General features: G+C 42.4%; 1 protein-coding gene across 3 annotated transcripts; it reads right to left on the reverse strand.

Annotated features, from left to right (window-relative positions):
• Positions 1 to 989: 989 nt before the first annotated feature.
• fam83c (family with sequence similarity 83 member C) lies at positions 990 to 20,132 on the reverse strand. 3 transcript variants are annotated; one of them, XM_073469056.1, is made up of 6 exons: positions 19,989 to 20,132; positions 19,246 to 19,826; positions 14,170 to 14,337; positions 12,542 to 12,666; positions 5,292 to 5,528; positions 990 to 4,350 (listed from the first exon to the last, which is right to left on the reverse strand). In XM_073469056.1, exons 2-6 carry the CDS (start codon positions 19,753 to 19,755, stop codon positions 3,543 to 3,545), a joined length of 1,848 nt encoding a protein of 615 aa, XP_073325157.1. In that variant the 5' UTR covers positions 19,756 to 19,826; positions 19,989 to 20,132; the 3' UTR covers positions 990 to 3,542. The 3 variants fall into 3 exon arrangements, with proteins under 3 accessions (XP_073325157.1, XP_073325156.1, XP_073325158.1); XM_073469055.1 differs by having other exon boundaries at positions 19,932 to 20,132; XM_073469057.1 differs by lacking the exon at positions 19,989 to 20,132 and having other exon boundaries at positions 990 to 4,347; positions 19,246 to 19,767.
• Positions 20,133 to 21,429: the final 1,297 nt, after the last annotated feature.

The following is a 21,429-nucleotide window of genomic DNA, read 5'->3' on the forward strand; positions in this document are numbered from 1 at the left end:
GTCCAAACACGTCCGGCAAACATCCTCACTTCACTGACCCGCTAGGAACAACAACAACACGGTCCTGCTGTCTCATTCATGACCAGTCATTCTGTTTCATGAGGTTTTATGAACTCTGAACAATCAGAACATTAATCTTTTAATTCTGGAAAAGTTTGGAGATCTTTAACGGCCATTTTTATTTCAGCAGCTCTTACTAACACCAAACTTTACAGTTTTATTCCTTTCTATAATCTGAACGTTTTTAGAGAAAGGTTCATATATCATTTATAATTTCTTTTAGTGGGTGCTGACAGTATTTTCTTATTTACGGAGTGATACAAATAAATATCTATAATTCCCTCCGGAAAGACCTCGGACTCTAAGATGTCAACAAAATGAAACTAGATTTTTAAACTGACTTTATTTAATTTTCAGATTTCTGTTCAGAAAATAAATGAAAATTAGTGCAATTTTAATTATGTATCGCCTCATTTGCACATTTAAACTTAAAATATCAGAAAACTTGTAACACAAAAACAAATTGTCTTGATGTCAGTGATTCATGCTGATGTCTAATAGTTACAACTCATATCCTGTCCAGCTGTCGCCCGTTAAGATATATGTTAACATCGATACCGTTTTAGGCAGGAAGAGATGAAACGTTCATCATCATTATTGTGCAAATTTAAAATGCCGACACAGTGGAACCTCATGGTGGCGCTAGAGGAAAGTCAGAAGATCACCAGCGTCAGGAGGATTCAACCTCTGGGAACCATGAACCTCTGCACCAAATATCAGGGCAATCCCTTCAGTAGCTGTTAAGATTGATATAATAAGCAGGAATCATCTTGTTTTAACACCCAGGTCTGATATTTCCTGTATTTTTAGATATGTGCATTAATTAAGCTGCAGGAGAGAGTTCAGGAATCAAAACATTCGTGTTAATGAAGGTAAATATCTCACCCTCTTTACAGAAACCTACAACAGAAGGACATCGACACTCAAAACAACTTTTAACTTCAACTTTCTCTTTTATTAAAATCCTAAATTGTTCATCTTACAAATTAAGATCAACTTAAACAGAACGTTCACATTCTCCAGTAAATGACATGATGTAAAAATAAAATAACAACTCAGTTACAGAAGAGTTTCTTTAACATTAACCCAAAGTCCTGACAGTCAGTTCGTGTTTTATTTACAACATATTATACATGAGACAGTCGGACAGACGAGGAGGAATCGATGTCCGGCTGACTGTGGTACTGACGACAACAACACAAACTGAAATGAGCAGTAAACAACAACTCACACAAAATCAAAACACATATATCAAAAGAATTGATCACTGTCGATCATTATTGCTCAGGTGACAACAGCAACAATCAGTTTTCCACGTCAGCACTGATTATTTAGCCCTGTAGTGCTGCGATGGAAAACGTCAGCATCACGCGGGGCTGCCGACGTCTTCACCTTGTGTGTCGCACGACAGCGTCACGACCGTGGAAGATGCAGTCATGAAAACTTTACAGGTGTGCAGCTGAGTTCAGGTGGACCGTCGGATCCTCCGCTTTACACACCTGGTCCACATTCGATTAGGAGACATCAGGTAAAACTAGAGAGCATCATGTGATGGGATCAGAGCAGCCGTGACTCCACGTCGGTGTATGTAGCAAAGGAAAACAATCATCTATCATATAATGTGTTTTAATAAGCAGTTTATATACAGACGTTGGAGCTGTTTATTGTATAAAATGTTCAGTGTGAGGAAACGATCCTCTGTAATGAAGAACAAACAGCATCTTCTCACAGCCGTCCGTCTTTGTACAAACAATATTTTCCACCTGATCGCCTCAAAATGCCCCAAAGCCCTTCAGTTTTCTATATTTACACCTCATTTCCCAGAATTGTAACACGATACAGCACCAGGAAATACAGTCGCACCGCTTCTGCTTTACTTTACAACAGACTTTGTTCCCTGCAGCGACAGCGGCTTCAAACAGGCGTGTGTTCCTTAATAAACACTCACCTGAAGTCACTGGAGATATTAATTATTACAATGTGATTGTAAACCTTAAGGCAGGATGATCAAGGCAGGATGATCAAGGCACGTGGTATGTACACTATGATACAGGAGTGTTACAGGAATGATCTGAAAGGACGTGAAAGGAAGAAAGACAGAAAGAAAGAAAGAAAGAAAGAAAGAAAGAAAGACAGAAAGACAGAAAAGGATGAAGAGGTTTTCTTCACATTCGGGCTGCTTTAAATCTGAAGATAAAAACATTTATTTAGCTTTTTTTTGTATGAAACAACATAAGAAAGTAAAAATCTGAGAATCAAAGACGTTAAAGTCTGACTGAAGTTATGTTATATGTTCTTAGTTTGAACTTATTTGCTCAAAATTGAAAACTATTATCATCATCATTATTATTCAAAAATGTTTTGGATCCAGCAGCTTTTTCAAGGCTCATGGAAAAGTTTTTAAAATATATAAAACTTCATAATGCAAAGGGTGAAAATCCTGTTTTACAGATGTTTCCTCATATATTGAAGGGCGTCACTGAGACAAACCTTGTTGGAAAAGCGGACAAACATCTGGACATTTGTTGGATATGAAGCATGACATCACATCTCATCACCGCTGCCACAGGAAAAGCCCCGTTTATTCAAATATGTGCAAAACCAGTTCAATCGTCTCTTGAAAAAATGAAAATTAGGCAGAATCGCTGCGCTGTGATTGTAATTAATATTTCCTTACATCAAAAGGAGATTGAAAATTTCAGCTCTGACTTTAAGATCGTCGTTAAATAAGCTCTGATGGCACATGGATTGTCTCCAGGTCATAGGCTCCTGTCTGTTTAATATTTATTATACAGCACGTGTTGAAACATGATCAGTTTCTTTGTATGTTTGTTGTAAACTACGACCAGTCACAACACTACTGCTCATAAAGCCTCCTCACATTATAAAAGTGTAAAGCCCGACCGATATTGGCCAATCACAGATAAATCGGTATCGGCATAAACGTTTTCCAACATGTGTCGATATGAAAACGACTTTTTTTACAGTACGTAATGCAGAAAAAGATGCTGGGGGTGACTTCTAGTTATTAAATTCCCGGTGAAGTTTACCGTCTCAGTGCTCTGTCGTCATATTGGACAATAAAATTCATTGTTAAACTGTAAAATATCCTGCAGACATGTCTCGAGTGTTTTACAACCACATTTAAAGGATCACTGTAAAGAAAGTGTTTATATTCATAGTTTCTGTGTGAATAAGAATATCAGCTGATATATCAAAACCAGAATTTTGTTTACTTCCATCTGCATCAGCCCCAAAACTCCAGGGCCGGTCCGCTCTATAAAAGAGGCAATGTGGTTTCAAGACTCACAGAGACGAACCCTGTGAATGTGTTGAAAGAGCCAACATGGCTGCCATGGCTTCATTTCCAGCAGGCATCACTGAACTGTGGAAGAAGACGAGGGACTGACGACTTTATAAAAACCTCCACGGAGAGAGACGCAGGAAGAACAGAGAGTCTGGAAGTCCGATTAGGTCCGAGTTTAATTTGAGGACTTGAGCTCGAAGCGGCTGTACACCTGCTTGGATTTCATCTTGTTGTAGTGGTTCACCAGGTCCAGCTTGCTGTGGCCCAGTGTCATTCGTTTCTGGTCCTGCCGGTTCATCACCGCGACCGGAGAGAGCGGTGGCGGCGGCGGACTCTGCTGGCTCTCTGGCTCGCCCTGAGAGAGGTCCGGTCCTCCCCAGGACGTGACGCCGTGCGGGGACGGAGACCTCCGGAAGTTGTAGGTCTCTTTGTCTTTGCTGAAGAGGTCTGTGAACTTGTTGAGGAACTGGTTGGGGGCAGTCCTCTGCTTGGGGTTGAGCTTGCTGTCGTTGACCGGGGAGGGGCTCTGGGTCCTGGGGTTGAGGTTCATGTTGGGGGTGCCGGAGACGTACCCGGTGCTGGAGAACAGGCTCGTTTTGTGGTCGTACAAACCCAGCGCCTGGAACTTGGAGGAGGTGCCGCCTATATTCGACCGCATGACGTCAGCCGGGTTTGGCTTGTTCCACTCGATGCCCATCTGCTGACCGTAGGCCGGCGGCGGTCGGTCCATGGCTGGGCTGTGATTGGTTACTCCGTTAGCGGTGACCCGTGACACCGGTGTGACGTGACCCTGAGACGTCGGGGTCTGTCCTCCTCTCCTCTCAGGGCTCAGGTGAGAGTTGTTGTTGGGCTCCTTCTTGTCGTGACTTTGGGTGACCTTGTAGACCGGGTTCGGGGTCATCCCGGGCGCAGCCTTCACGCTCGACACGCTGTTACTGGATTGGCTGCTGGAGTTTTCAGAGCACACCCTGTCCCTCGGCCTGCTGGAGGAGAAGTTAAGATCAGCGTCAGACACTATTTTAGATCAAAGTTAAGATTATCTGTTCATCCAGAGTTTGACCATTTTAAGATGTAGAATCAAAAATGATACTGATACTGGTATTTTTCCATCTTCAACCTGGTTTGTGTGTTTTTTTAATGTATTTGTTTTATTTTTTGGCTACATTTTATGTAATTGCAGTGAATTGAGATGATTCAATTTGTAAACGATTGTGTAACGTTGTTCTGATCGGTTCCGTTGAATAAACTTTATTATTGTTATATTTATTACTGTTGGTCAGAGTTGTAGACGAGTCTGGCTGTCAGTGTTATTCAGAAGAAATCAGGACATAAAAAAGCTTTTATGAAGTTATTTGTTTACATTTATTCTTCTGGATATCAAAAATATAATACAAATTTAAGTTATTGTCATACTTTTTGAACATGTAAGATAAATTGGCCAATTGTATCATTGCTAGACAGCAACATTAACTGAAAATATTTACTCTTAATTATCGATATAGTTACTAATGACTGCACAAGAAACATAACGTAATCTGAAAAGTTTGAAGAAGCAAAATCGATTAGTTTATCAGCATAAAGTCATTTAGTGACAATTGTTATAATTATTTGTTTAATTAATCATTAAATCATTTCAGCTTCTCAGATGTGAAGATTTGCTGCTTCTTGTTTTGTATCATTGTAAAATGAACTTCAGTGTTTTTCAGCTCGGGCGCTCGGAAACTGTGACGAGCAGTTTTCACCATCTGACATTTTATAGGCAAAAATAAGAAAATAATCTGTCGACAGAAACATGAACCGGGCTCCTTGGAGTGATTCTGCGTCCTGGAGTCAAGTGTCAGCAGGAAATCATGTAAACCGTCGACCCTTGAACCAGACAACAAACACAAAGAACCGTCTCAGCAACGCGACTCGAGCTTCATACCTGTCAGACAGTAAGTCCAGACCCATGACCGGGCCGAGCCCCATGCCCATGCCGGGGGCCATCATGGCCTGGTACGACGGGTAGTAGGGCATCCCCTCCTCCTCCGGGTTGAAGAAGCAGTCGATGATCTGCGAGTCGGCGTACAGACAGCGAAACTCGCGGTCGAAGCTGTCGGCGATGCGACCTGAGAAATGCATCACCATGTTGCTGTGCACCTGAGCCGACAGCCAGGTGAAACTGGAGAGGAGACAGAGAGTGTGAGAGTCCGAGGCTGCAGAGTCGACAGAAATAAACAACTTTAATGTTGTTGTTTCAAAATAAAAAGAAGAAAAAGGAAAACTGATCAGAAATAACTCCCAGTCATGAACTGGGAAAATGTCTGAAGTCTGTGTGAGTTGGCATCAAATGAGCATAAGATCATTAAATATTAAACACATGCTTCAAAGAAAGTGTTAAAATGTGTTAATTATGTTCCTAAACAAGCTGGGGAACAGGAAGTGACATCACCAGCTCATGAGGGAGGCCTGCACACTGCGTATCAACAACGTTCATCGTGTTTTTTAAAGTGCGCGGAGGAAAAAAACCCCCTCACGTCACTGAGTGCATGAAAATGTGACTGAGAGCATCGACTCTCATTATGTAGATTACTTCCGTCCACCTCCGGCTGATTAAACTGCAGATCGGCCTCAACAATTTCCTGAACGATGATGAGTCACTGCGGTGATTCATCATCAGCTTCTCTGCCTGCAGACAACAGGAGCATGAACACGAAGACGCCCGGCGGCAGCAGAACTGGGGCGCTCAGACTCTGACCTATATGATCACACAAATATCTGAGCTGTAGTGAAGGCAACGTATCACCCAGCAGGCCTGAGACATGTGACATGAGAGGCAACAGGACCAATAAAAGAATAAAGATGAGGGAATCATTAAGAGACGGCGTTTTATAACAGTAAGATAACAGAAGTTATTACAGCGGAAACTATCTTATCAAAGTTAAACCGTGTTATATAAAATGCTGTTACAGTAAGTTGTGCTTCATGTATTTAATCTTAAATACATTACACATTACATATTAATTAATAATCAGGAGACAGAACTTTGAACAGTTTTTATTAAAAAACAGCCACTCAAACGTCTTCTGTGCACGTTCACCTTTAACTTCTGTAACGTATCTGTACGTTTTCTGCTTCATCGTATCAATATGAAGTAAATCTGGATCGCACATGAAACCGTCAGTGTCTACACTGGTTCCCAGCTTTGTCCGGGCACACAGTCACCAGGGGAAAGGAAAGTTAACTGCCGATCTATTTCTATTAATCGACTAAATGATTGAACAAACAATACTAACACTTGGCAACACTCTTACAGTCACTTTAAAGCAGCTCCCATCAACTTTCATTTTGTTGATTCTGGCGCCCCCTGTGGACTAAAGCATTATGAGCGCCACCTCCTCCTGTGGTTCAGATCTTGATCTGGTTGGTACGTGCATTTGTTTTTTGTTTTGTTTTGTTTGCAGGATGCATATCGATGAGGTCATGGATCAATTTGTGTCTATGTCAGATTAATAACTGTAATATGACGACGATGAAACATAGTCAGCTTTGTTTTAGCGCCGTACCACCAGACTACAGAGCAGCTTCTTTCCTCAGGCGCCTCAATTCATCCTCAGCACGTAAGAAATAGTTTTAATTTTATGAAACCGACTCAGTGACGGCTTTAAGAATAACTATAGAAACAGCCGACCTTCTTCTGTCGGTCGAACAGAAGCATCAGTTTTTAAATGTTGTTGTTTCATAACCAGTTAAAAGTTCCTTGCAGTATCAAACATGTGCCAACTAGTTGTATAATGTTGTCAGTTGAAAAGAGAGTGAATGATTGAGAGACGCCTTTAAATGCAAATACCATCTGAGCTGCGCAACTAAAACATATTGAACATTTTAAATTGCCTGCTCACATTATTCTTCTGCAGAAGCTTTTATTCCAGCGACAACAAACGTTGAAGTCATTCAGCAGAATCAAAAAAATGTCAATAACTTGATAACTTTAGTTTTTCAGTCTTCAAATATTCAACGGTTGAGGAGGAGTTGTGCTTTGACAGCTGCACTTCTTCATGTCAGGCCAGTTTGTAGCATTTGCTCTAACTTGTCCAAGACAGTTTCTCAGTTAACACCCAATTTTAATTAGGATCCCACGAAAGGTTTCCTAAAACCACACGCAGCCTGAAACAAAATCAGACGGTTATAAAATTATTTCTGGAAGTAAATCATTTTGAGGCCAGTGAAGGCGTGCTGAGGCAGCCAGTGTGATTTTACAGCAGCCAGAGAACCTGCAGGACGGCTCAGCGATGCATCACTCAGTGCTCAGAGATGTTGGACGGCATTCAGCTGAAGTTTAATTCCTGTCAGGAGGAAATGATCAGAGCACGCCTTCATGCATCAATCATAAAGTTTGTTTCCGTCATGAAGAGAAGACGGTCTTCGTACCGCAGAGCTCATTTAAAATCAACCTTCATATATTCATGATCGAGATAAGCTCTGTGCCGTCATCTGCCCTTTACTGTTACACTAATAAACCTAGTAAACATATCTGTAGATTGAAGTTCAAGGTCCTTTCTTAAAAGATAAAAATGAAAAACAACATTATAAATGTTTGTAAAACACTAAGCCGATATAAGGACGTTTTAAAATATTTACTAATATTCAGTATTTGTCAACAATCTTAACTGTTAACACATGTTCTGTATCATCACAACTGTGTTTAACAGTATTTTCATACATTGTATGTTAAAGATGTGGTTATCAAGATTGTAGAAACCAGCTACAGAGAGCTACATTTTAGTTTAACAAGCTCTCTTAGCTTTTTTATTCTGAAAAAATATATTTATAAACAAACTCTATTAAATGCTGCAATCACGTAAATATAATTAGCCGTCGTGAACGTGCCTCAGTCTGAAAAGGTTACCAGGGGCGACAGTTACACCTAACTGCTGAGTGCTTTGTGCTAACATTAGCCACTGAGCATGTCTGCTCTCTGTACTTTGGCTCAGGGCCTGTGTGCTTTGTGCTAACTCGGTTAGCTGCTGAACGACAGGCTCAGGGGCTGTGTGCTTTGTGCTAACTCAGTTACCTGCTGAACGACAGGCTCAGGGGCTGTGTGCTTTGTGCTAACTCGGTTAGCTGCTGACCGAAAGGCTCAGGGGCTGTGTGCTTTGTGCTAACTCGGTTAGCTGCTGAACGACAGGCTCAGGGGCTGTGTACTGTGAATGCAGCAGATCTTTGTCGAGACATTAAGAGATTTTCTACAAATATAACAAAAATGCTTCTAGAATAACTTACTTACTTAATTGTATTTCTTTTCTCTCACAGTAACAGAGTTGCTTTAATCTGGTTTTAACTTTTTAATTTTAACTTGTTGTCTTGTAGTTCTTTCTTCTTTGGTTTTGAAAAGTGAAATATAAACAAAGTTATTCTATTTTACTTTTGTACTATCTTTTGTTGTCATATTTGTATTTGCCTCATTGTTGTTCTGAAATGTTTATATTCGGGTTCAACCACTGAAAAGCGTGTTAATAGTAACAGCAGTATTGTTAATAATAATATTGTTTGCCTAAAGTATTAGTAGGACGTTATTACACTCCCTTTCAATAACTACATTATAGCTTTATAAAACATTTCTTACATGTTAATATAGAGCTTATAAAAGCCTCACATGAAGGACTAAAGTAAAGTACAGCTTCCTGTTGCACTTTCTTCTGGATTAACAGATAAAATCATTGACTCGATATCAGTGAATCAGTGTTTATTATTTGCTTCTCAAATAAACTAATCAGTGTAAGTTGCACAGCAGCGGCACAGCCCAGGTGTCACATTGTACAGCAGCTTATTCGTGGGATTTAATATCAGAGTTACGAGGACGTTTTCAGATAGCGCAGGAGGGAGGGAGAGGTGCGCTCCGGTGATAAGACAACATTTGCCGCCCTGAGGCACTTGGCACCGGGCTGGGCCGCGCCCTGCATTCCTCTGTCAGCTGTTTCAGTCCGATGCCTGTCGGCCTGCATGCCTGACCCAACCCACTGCCACGCACCTGAAACACACTCAGTCTATGAGCAGAAACACTCTGCAGCCACCGTGTCAAACCTGAGACACTGACACATCGAAGAAGAGGAGAGGCGAGAGGCGAGACCGGAAACCACTTTGGAAATAAAACAAAGAGTGAATCAAGGAGTGCAGGTGGAGACGCACCTGAAGCAGCTGACTGATTGTAAAAAGATGAAAGAATGTGTGAACAATTTTTAATTTAGTCATCATGAATACAAGCTGCTGGTTGGTTTAGTTCAGACACCATCGCTCAAATAAAATCTACCTGCGGCTCTGCAGTCAAAGGATTTATAGTCAGTCGTTCAACAGATATTATCTAAGAAGGTAAAACACCTGAGCCAACTTCTTGCCAACTTTAACAGACGAACAATAGAAGTGAGGAGTGAAGAGTTCGACAGCAGGGTTAGCTGACTTTGGTCGCATGCTAGCTGCGTAACATTTAACTGAGTATTTCACAAAATGTGATTCACACCTTACAGGCCAACACCCTCACTTATTTGTCGTCATGCGTTATTCCCTCCGCCAACGACGATACGTTTCATCTGTGTCCGTTTGTTTGTGGGTTTGTCAGCAGGATTACACACAAACTGCTCAACGGATCGAACCAGAAAACAAAAGAAACAGAACAAGAGTTTCACAAACACATCAGAGATCACGGAGTTTCCAGACTGGATCTCTGGTCGACTCGCAGACTCACACAGAGTAAATCCTCGGCTGTTAACGCTCTGAGGCCGCGCTGTAATCTGCGACGTCGAGCTACACAAATAAAACTGATTTGACTTTGTTTACTCTGAGTTACTATCAGCCACCAGCATCTGATTTCTCAGAAACCTGCATGTTATCAGAAAAGAGCATCAGAGAAGTTTGATCTCCATGATTTCTTTGCTGCATGAAACCGGTTTAATCTGCTTTTTTTTTTTACATGAACACGTGCAAAGACAAAGGTTTCATTGCTGAATGAAAAGAGATTACGTTTCATGTCTCGATGCATCCGTGTGTGTGAAACAGCTTCACCCGACACAAAGAAGCCCGGTGACACTTTTGTCTGCGTAAAACAGTCCCGAGTATCTGAGTCAAGCTGTTTCTGCAGCCGTCTGAACGAACATTTTACCATCTGCTGTAAATTCACACAGTGAGATCGTTCCTCCAGTCTCCACCAGAAGTTCACACGCGAGACGAGAACTAACTTTAAAATGTCAAACAGTAAATGTGATTTGTGCCGTAATTAAAAAAATAAAAATGAGTTCACGAGGACAGTCTCAGTCCGTCTCTGTCTCGGGTTTGTTTAAGTGAGGACGGATTTAAAATTACACCTCGAGGTGACATTAACACTCCCTCTGCTCTGCTCCACGACACCAAGTTGTTAAAATCAGACAGCAGTAGTTGTCTTGCAGCTTCACTGGTACATTACACTCACACACACCACACACACACACACACACACACACACACACACACACACACACACACACACACACACACACACACACACACACACACACTAACAATCAGTAGGATTGTGTTGAACCCTTTCACTCACTTCTACAACAGTAATTTGGACTTTAAAGGATTAATTATAAAAACAGGAAGTTATTTGTCCGTCATCATAACTGAAGTCGAAGAAGACGACTGTAATGAAAGTATAGAAGCCTGTTACTCGAGGAGCTTCTGTCATTTTCTTCTTATAATAAACTATAATTGGTACATAAAAAATATTATATTATATAACTGAATCATACAGTATCTGGGCCCATGCAGTCGTAGGAGAGGAGACGATGAAACAAGGCAAAGATAATCGAGCTCAGATCTCACTGACTCTCTGATATAAAACCAGACACCTGCTTAAAAAGAAAACGGCGGCAAACTGAACTGCCCGGCGCTAAAATAAAACCACGTCCTGATGAAACGTCCACAGAAAGAAGATCCAATCGTATTAAAACAACTTCAGTGTTGTGATGATACTTTATTCTAAAATTAAAGACATTTAACTGGTGAGTAATGATTTATATTAAAAGTTAACTTGTGTTTAACGTCCGTGAAGTTACATTTTATTTAAGTAGTAAATATATTTCATATTTATAACGTCCTCTCATACTCAACCTGTCTCTTGCATGTCCAGCAACTTTTTAGAAGTTGGCACATTGCAGCTGCTTGTCAGGATCTTTTATAATTTTTTATAATGTTGCAGTAATTTAAATCTGGGATGAAGCATGCAGATTGATATCAGCTGTAAGAAGACGTGTAGGTGGACTCAGACCGAGACGTTCAGAACACAGAGTGAAAACACATCTGAACACAGAAGAAGTGTTTCACAGCAGCTGACGATCAGCAGCTCCACGGCTACTTTGCATCCCTCCTGATAAGCACGACGACTGCAGGAGGAAGCCGGCTGAGCTCAGAGGCCACATTCAGTGTGCAAATGTGTGTGTGTGTGTGTGTGTGTGTGTGTAGATAAGCTGTGAAACAAAGCTCGTGCTGTGCAGAGAAGTGACTGGCTGCGGTTGGCGTGGAGCTGACAGCGGTATTTGAAACTGTTATGAGAATACCTGAGTAATACCTGTAATTACAGCTACACACACTCAACGAGTACGAGTGATCGCTGTGAACAATGAGGGCTGCAGAGGCTCGTTCACTGAGAGCACATTTCAATATACAGAGAGAGAGAGAGGACTTTAATTCAAATACATGTCATTTCTCTTCCTGCAGCTTTTCTTGTTGTTCAAGTTTCTTTCACTCGTCACGTTGTGTCTCTGAATTCTGATAAAAACAGACCTAGTGATTATTTTAATGATCAGATAATCTGCTGACTATTTTTCTGATGATTCAATAAACTGTCAGAAAGGAGAGAAAAGTGCCTGAGGAGGTGCATTCAATGGCTCAAACCAGGAGCAGGATGATTCACAGATTATCAAAATAGTTTGTTGATCAACTTATTGATTATTACAACTTTTATCCAGTCATGTGATGTAAAGATCTGAGTTAGAAACAGTTTGAAACTAATTTTCTGGCAATCCTGCTGCTGCTGAGCTCCGTCTTGTTCTGCTGTTTGCTCTTCAGTCCTTCAGATAGAAGTGTGTACACAGGTGTGTGTGTGTGTGTGTGTGTGTGTGTGTGTGTGTGTGTGTGTGTGTGTGTGTGTGTGTTACTGACCTGTACGAGCCGGCGATGACCTCTTCACAGTCGATGATCATGAACTTCTCCAGGACCTGACCGGTGAACTTCTTGCCGCTCTTGGTGCAGTACGTGTCCCCGCACACACTGCGAACACGCATGTTCTGCACGCAAACACACAAACACACACATGTGACTGTTAGAAACACAGATACACACACGCAGACTCACTGAAGAAACACAACATTTCAGTTATCAGAAATCAGAAAATCATATTTGACAGCCGGACTCTGATGAACACTGACTCTCATGTACGATATTTAAAATTTACACCAAACAAGCAAATAAAAAAACTCCTCCTGCTGCAACATTAACATGCATCAGAAGATTCACACAGAAACAACATTTAGCAGCATCAGTAGCTGAATGTTTATTCTCATTATGGTGTTTAACTGTATGTGAACATCTATGTGTGTATTATCTGCAACCAGTGAGCTGAGTGAAAATACAAATGAGCTCCATGCAAACCGTCCTGCTTCCTGTCAGTCAGCCTCTGGTCTGAGTTTATTTCAGTGCACTGTTAAAGTCAACATGCAGACAGTTAAGAGCATAATATTTAATCTCTGCCACTGTGGGTCTCAATCAGAACAACACTAAAGATGACTGCAGAGTGTTGGGTCAGCTGTGGAGGACAGAGCCGGTACTGATCCAGAGAAATAACACAAACCAAAGGTTGAAGTGAAACCTGCCACAGTAAATGAAGGAGCAGTGAACAAGAGGACGTCTCACTTTAACAAACACTATGAAGCTGAGCTAAACGTTATCCTGACACTGCAGTGTGACTTCTAGAAGCTGAGTGTAGAGAAACTTATACTGCTGAGGCGACACACAAACGTTTACACTGAGACAGAGCTGCAGCGACGCATCGATCAGAAGGAAATTAATCGCAAACTATTCTGATAACTGATTGTTTGGTTCCAGCTGTTGAATGTGAGGATGACAGTTAATCCAGAGTCTCTGGGTTTTGGACTGTTGGTCTGAATAAAGAAGAAACTTGAAGACGTCACTTTGGGCTCTGGGATCTTTCACAATGTTTGACATCGACCTAAATCATAAGCATAAAGTGATTCTGGAGAAAGATAGTTGGGTGTTTATTCTCATTCTCAGTCACCATTTTACATATTGCACTGTAGTTAAAACTTGGTTTATGTTAGCGAACAAGCTATCATGAATTGAAGGACAAGACAAGAGTCTGCAGTCGTGCTAGCAGCTCTGTGAGGTTGTACTTGGGCTAAATGCTAACACCAGCATGCTAACATGCTCACAGTGACAATACATGCTGATGTTCAGCAGCTACAATGTTCACCATCTAAGTTTTCATCTAAATTTCGTCATAAATCAAAGTATTTAAAGTTAAAGTGTCACCACAGGCTTTAAGATTCATCCTCTTGTTGTTGCTGCAAAGACTTCAATTATTTTAACTTATCTTCCTTCACTGTTACTTTGTGCATTTTCCACTGATCTTCAGTTTAAAGTTATCTTTAATTAATTATCTAACTGATCTTTACAGTGTCTGAACCTGAGGTTGTCTGTGTGAACACTGTGTTCCTGTCCTGTTCTGGTCTCTCTGCATCAGAACTGTCTGTATACGTCTGCTCAGTACTTACACCCAGGTGTGAGTTCTGGATGTCCAGTGCTGAGCACATTTCTGTGAAGTAGTCGAGGTTTTTCTCGTCTAGCAGGATGTAGACGGGGACGCGCCGCTTGTTGGACGCCTCCATCAGATCACACAGCAGGTCGACGTCTGTGAACACGTCCATCACCAACGCTATCACCTGCAGCAGAGGGGAGACACAAGAGACGTGAGCTCGCAGGGTTTCATGAAGATTTCATGAGTGGGCTTCTTCATGGCACAGCGCCGACACAGGCAGAGTTACAGGCCCGATTAACTACAACTTCACTGTCATGGTACTGATATAGTGAATGTGTGGAAACAGGAGCCAATCACTGACGAACGATGATCAAAAAGAGCAGAAGAAAGGTCTGTATGATAACATGTAGGGCTGAGCACATTAGTAAATATAGGCAGTAATTAGTTGATTGAGAGAAAAATAACCTGCAACAATTTTAGTAAGTTATTTACTGTTTAAAGGAAAAGTTCCCCCAAAACTGAAAGTTCAATCATCTACATTATGTCCTGAGCCCCATACCAGAAGTCAGCTGAAGTTCTGTAGCCCACAAAACATTTCTGGAGCTTTTTTATTATTTATATTATTTACACCTTTTTTAAACCAAAATCTTCACTTTAGCTGCTCAACTCAAAGTGTTGGCGCCGGCGGTGCAGGTGTAAATAACGTCTATTTAAATCGATTTGGGATCACAGAGACTTGGATCACACCGGACGAGCTGTATGGAGCCATTTTATGATTTTTTCAGTTGTTTTTTCAATTTTGTACTACATCTTTTAGTTAGTCAGTTATTTTTTCACCATTTCAGGTGTTTAGCAGAACGCTGCGTCGCTGTTTTACTGTGAAGCTCCAGAAATGTTTTGTGGACTTCACCTGACTTTATATCATCAGGAAGGAGGAGATGATGACGTCATTTGTGGATGAACTGTTCCTTTAAGTCACTTTCTAATCAATACTCTTCATCATTTTCAGGTTTCAGCCTCTTACATGTGAGGATTTGCTGCTTTTCTCTCTGTAACATCGCTGCAGATGTTCTGCAGTTTTGGGATGTGAGCTTTCTGGTATTTTATAGAATCAACATTTAATCTAAAAACAGTCGACTGATTAATCGTAATGAAAATAAATTGCTGCCACAGTCGCTTCATATTTCATTCAATAATTTTTCAGCCAAAAAGTCTTTTTATAAACAGACGACTCTGTAAAATGTATGTTGATGAGGATTTACGACTCAATAACTCAAAAACACAAAGATAATTACAGCTTCCATGTCCTGATGAACCTGTTCTGGGGTTCCAGGGCAAAAAGTTTCTGCTCAGCTGCTGATAAGTTCTGACGCCCAGAAACCCGCCAGGACTCCAGAGTAGTGCTGCAGTAACGACCTGACCCGGGTCTGTTCGTCTGTTAGTGGTGATATGAAAATGCTCCACGTGAGCACAAAGGTTAACATTACATCTACAGGATGTTCTGACACTCAGCTACATTTAAACAAATTCAAAGTAATCAAATTACCTAAAAGAAGCTGGCTCACATCCATGTAACACACACTGTAAACAAATCAAAGTGTCTCCATACAGTTTGAGTTATGCAACGTGAAGAATGTGTTCGGCCGTGTGCAGACGTGTTCGTGCCCACAGGCTCATGTGTCTGAAAATCAATAACACACACTGAAGATGACCGACAGCTCTTCAGACGCAGATTTAAACCACAGCTGTGAATTCAGTTTTCAAAAAGAAGCAGCATTAGTCGGTGACGACTAATAAAAGGGCACAACCATCAACATAGGAGATCTGGGGAAGCAACCTAAACCTGCTATGAGAACATCTGCAGGCTTCTTTCAGGGATTGGCGGCTGATAATGGACGTCAGTTCCTCAGCCACCACCTCACATCCAGATATTGTCCTATTAACCGAGAACACCAAGCACAGGAGCACGCAGGACACGCTGCTGGAGCTGCTGGCCTCCTGGGAAGTGACCTGAGAGGAAGCTCTCCAAGTCTGCGGATCGTGTTAGCGACTTCCAGCTGGGGAGGTTGTACGATGGGGAGCAGGATGTTTGCAGCTCAGTGTATAGAGTATAACTCTGAGAGCTGATGAGGAGAGCCATGAGGCCGGATGGGGCTCGCTGAGAATTAATAAACAACCTGAACCCGGCTGGACCTGTCGAGACCTGAGTGGCCCGGCGGGGTTCGAACAAAGATTTTAAAATGATGTCCAGGTTTGTGTCGGGTTCGGTCACCTCAACTGACACTGTGCTGTCAAGCTCTTTTGGTGAAAAAGTGAAATAAGTGACGGACCTCCAGTCTGTGTCGGGGATATACGTCCTGTTCAGTGCTGGGTTTGATTTTCAGCTTTAAAAGCAACACAGAGGTAATTTGTTACATGTCTGTAATCAGAGTAAACAGGCAAGTGCAAAGTAACAGAGTAACGCCAACTCAGCACTTCAGCTTACGTTAACTGCGTCGGGCTCGAGTTGAGTTCAGACATTAAAAAAAACGAACGGCTGTCGAATCTCGAGTCTCACAGGCAACCGGTGATGAATATCGTGTTCATGAAACAGACACTGGTTCACCGGTGAGTCCTGTATAATGTGAGAGCTGGTGAGTTTCTCCATTACAAAGAAAAATGAAGCCAGTTTGATTTCCTGCACTGAAACTACGACCTGATTAAAAACAGCCGGGAAGTCACAACAAAACATGTTAACTGTTCAAATATTGTGAAAGGCTCTGCGATGTGACCTGGAGATATGTGCAGTGAACAAGTGTGCAGCTCTGTTAGCTGCTATCAGCTGAACACACCGACTGACGCTCTGCATTCAGAGTGTCATCGGATCTCCACTCTGCTGACTCGGCACAAACCTGTGAGAAACGGGTCAATGTCAGCGACGTGACGGCAGAAAAAAAGACTCTGATTCGTTGCATTTCTGCCTTTTGTAGAATATTTCCTGCAGGATCTGAACAGCTCAGGTTTCATCTTTATTAGCAGCAGACTCGCTGCTCATGCATATAAAACAAGTCACACAGAGGAGGAAGTGTCTGAGGACACTGTGGTGACTCATGTGCAGCGTGTGCTCGACTGTCTGCCAGGAAACCAAATGTGTCTCTGATTGAGCTGCTGTCTGGTCAGTTTAGTGATCAGGAGGCAGTTTGGCAACATTCATCCTGAACTCATAATTTAAAGTCACAACGGTGCTGAAACACAGAGCTGATAAACAGCGGATAACTTAACATAGATTTTAAATCAGCTGCTTTTATTTTTACGTCTTGTTCTCAGATGGATTTCTGAACAGGCCTGTCGGGCACGGAGGCGCCGTCTGAGAGGCCGTTACACTTCATGTGTCAAACACACGGCTACAGAGACGTTAAACTACAAAATGATGCACAGAAACACACAAAATGAGGTCTCACAAAGACGACAACAAAGAAATGCAAACTACTTTAGAGAAACACAAAGTGACCACAACACAAAACAACAACAGAGAGACACACAACAACAGGAGAGACAGACATCAACAGAGAGACACACAACAACAGGAGAGACACACAACAACAGAGAGACACAACAACAGAGAGACACAACAACAGAGAGACACATTATGACTTCAGAGAGACACAAAATGTGTCCCCGTGTCTCACGACCCGTCCGTGCTGCTGCAGAACTTAAAGCCGGTGATTAGACGATGAAACGTTTCTAATCTGTGACCTGAGGTCGGCTGTTCAATGAGCGACAGAGCGAGCTGCGGCCTCGGAGCTCAGACAGAGATAAGAGCTGATCAAACATGACAGCAGGCAGGAGGACGGGCTGGGCCGGGCCGGGCTCGGGCCCGCTGCATTTGTTTGTAAGCAAACCGAGTGGAAACCGCCGGAGGGAGGAACGAACGCAGTGAGGTGGAAGGTGAAAAACAAGGAAACTCCCAGCTGACAGCAGGAGACGTAACGATGTTTGTCAGGAACACGATGTTGTTCTGGTCACTGCAGACGGCAGCTGGGTCCAGATCCAGACAGCAACAATCAGCTGTGATCAGAACTTATTGTTTGTTGTTATTTCACTTCGATAATTTCTTTTAGTCTCAAACTGTTTCACTGTTTTATCATCATGCGACACTTTGACACACGTTAATGAGAACGAACGAGGATCAGACGCTGCACGGATGAAGTTTGTTCAGTCGACTGGAAGGATGAAAGTTTCTGCATCACGTTTGTCTCAGCTGAACACTGGACCGTGATTGGCTCTGAAGAAGTTATGATGTCATAAAGTCATGAACATTTGAGACCAAAGGAGAAGTCACAGAAACTTTCCCCTTCAGCAGATTAATGCATACAAGTCATTCTGCACACTGAAGATCAAACTTAATAAAGTTATGATAAGAAAAAGATCTTTTTTATATCAGGGAGCTTTAATCTTGTTATTCTCCATCAATACTGTCATTGATAATAATGATTAAAGGCGGTTAAACTCGGTACATCTGAACTATAAACCTATTTTTTTGACCTGATTTTTAAAGTAAGTTTAATTTACAGAACCATCTTTATGCATCGTTTCTCATCCACACAGCTCAGGATCTCCTCTCTGTGTCTGACCGACATCCTGTCATTGATTAACCGATCGATCAGTGTTTGTTTGCCTGTATCGAACCAGACAGCCGACATCACTTAACTGGGGACTAAATGAGAAAAGCTCAATGAAGTTAGACGATGATCACATCAGTGAGTTTAGATGTTACGTGTGTCTGAACAGAACTTTACACAGAAACAGGGCTTTTAGTGTCATTAAAGGAGCACTACGTAGTTTTGGAGAAGAAATACAAACTCAGAAATATTTATTTTCTCCATCAGTGAATAAACCAGCTGCTCTCGGAGGACAATAAGGTCCCAGAACACTGTTTGAAGCTAGGAAGGTGGCAGGGTCCGCCACATATAAACAAAGTAAAACAGTATAAACTGTGCTGTTTTTTAGGGTCAGTTTGATCTCTTTAACATTTCTTCTCCAGAACTACGGACTGCTCCTTTAAAGGACCCTGACCCGTCCTCAGGTGTCTCTGGACTCTGTGTCCTCTCACCTTCTTGGCCTTGTTGATCAGGGACCGGATCAGGTCCTTCACATTATGAGACTTGTCCCTCTGGAAGTAGATCTGCGTCTCTGACGGTCCGTATCTCGCCGGGGGGTCCGGCCAGCCGAGCTCCAGCATCGGCGGCTCCTCGTCGGACATCATGGGGAAGTAGGTCCCGGAGGTGAGCTCGGACACGGCGTCCCCGTCCCCGAAGTCCCGGTCGTTGGGGCCGGTGCCGTTGCTCTCGGGGCTGCACGCCTTGGCCGCGTGCTTGGTGATGTAGCGCACCTCCAGCGGGGACAGAAAGTTGAGCTCCCGCTCCTCCGTCAGAACCCGGCGGTACTCCTTCTCCCCGTGCTCCAGCAGCGCGTCCGTGGCGAGCCGGGCCGCCTCGTTGTGGCTCAGCTCCAGCGTGGACACCTGCCGCCACGGGTTCTTCACCTCCTCCAGCCGGGAGGCCAGCTTGCCCAGCGGCTTCCTGCCGGACGTGGCCGGGCGCAGGCCCTCCGAGCTGATCATGGTGCCGCTGCGGTCCGCGGCGCCGGTACCGACGCGCTCGAGCCTCGCTGCGAATAACCCGAGTATCGATCCTGTGGTGAGAAACAACCCGAGAGAATCAGATCCGGATCCCGCTGAGAGGGTTCAGAAACATTCTGCTCACTGAGGAATCAACACGAGCCGAGCGGATCAATCACCTGTAATCAGGTCAGTGAACACAACACGCAGGTGAGCTCACAGCGTCACTGACTCACCACAGAGCCGCTCGCTCCTGATCAATAACACTGATCTGATAATCCACAGGTCCTCCGAGGCGGTGACAGGGTGACAGGGTGACAGGGTGAAGCGGTGAACTGGTGAAATGGACCTCGCTTCTCTGGTTCCGCTGCTGTCAGACAGGATCTGCTCCCAGGAGCCTCCGCACCGCGGCCTGTGTGTGTGTGTGTGTGCGTGTGTGCGTGGGTCGGCTCACCTGTTGCTACCTGTCCTGTCATTGGTCTCCAGCGTGCAGGCTCCTCCCCCCTCCTCCTCCTCCTTCCCCCCTCCCTCTCCTGTCTCTCCGTCGTCAAGCCAACCGGTTCACAACAGAGGAGCTACTTCTGGTTAGAAGATTTTCAAAATAAAGTTACTGTATCTGGATGAAGAGGAGCTGAAATCTCGTGTATTTGTGATGATTGTAAGAAAAATAGGAATTTAAATTTAAACACAAAACATTAAATCACCAATTATTTATCAGCCTGTTGGAAACTTTATCTCGTATCATATTGATTTGTATCGCACCTGCACGATGACACAACTTGTAGCCTACTGAAGTACATTTTCGAGGTACTTGTACTTTACTTGAGTATTTCTGTTTTCTGCTACTTTATACTTCCACTCCACGACTAATTTACTCATCATGTTGCTACATTTATTTGATAACTGTAGTTACTTTGCAGATTACGTGTCAGAGTCAAAGTAGCACATTTTTAAATAAATGTATTTTATCTGCAGATAATTTACTTTTACTTGTGATACTTAAGTACATTTAATATCAGATGATTTAATACTTTTATTCAAGTATTATTCATGTGGATGACTTTACTTTTACCAAAGTGATATTTTAACATGATTTCTTTACTTTAACTGGAGTATATGAAACCTGCAAACACTGAGTCATCAACAATAAGTTATTTACTGGAAATTAAAAAAAATATTGTGAACATGTCCAGACCTATAAAATAAAGGCACTGGGAGGATATTTAACGTCTCTTTCTTTCCTCTATAAAACATAAAATCATGATTTTGACTGTTGAATTAAATTTAGTTGAATGTGTAAAGAGAAATAAATGATATCAGTGATTCGATGTATGAAAGTCAAACTCTTTCTCACATCCTCCCTCTCTTATAAACAGAAGCCTGATAGCGTGACGGGTAAAACCTGTGATTCAGGTTTTACACGTCACGCGATCAGGCTTCAACAGATATCAACATTAAGATTTAAGGACGAGTTTTATCAGCTTGTTATGTTTGTATTCGGCCTGATCGTCCAAATCGGTCCACCGATTATCAGCCTGGCCAATAATCAGATCCAATATTCAGCATGTTTCTGATCAGAATCAGTGCTTTTTTAATATAAAATAAATTAATCTAAATGTTCAGTTCTCGTGCAGCAAGAAATCAGCAAAGTAACTAGTAACTAGTAAGTCGAGGAGT

Source organism: Pagrus major, chromosome 6, assembly GCF_040436345.1.
Source record: "Pagrus major chromosome 6, Pma_NU_1.0".
In the NCBI taxonomy this organism is placed as follows: domain Eukaryota; kingdom Metazoa; phylum Chordata; class Actinopteri; order Spariformes; family Sparidae; genus Pagrus; species Pagrus major.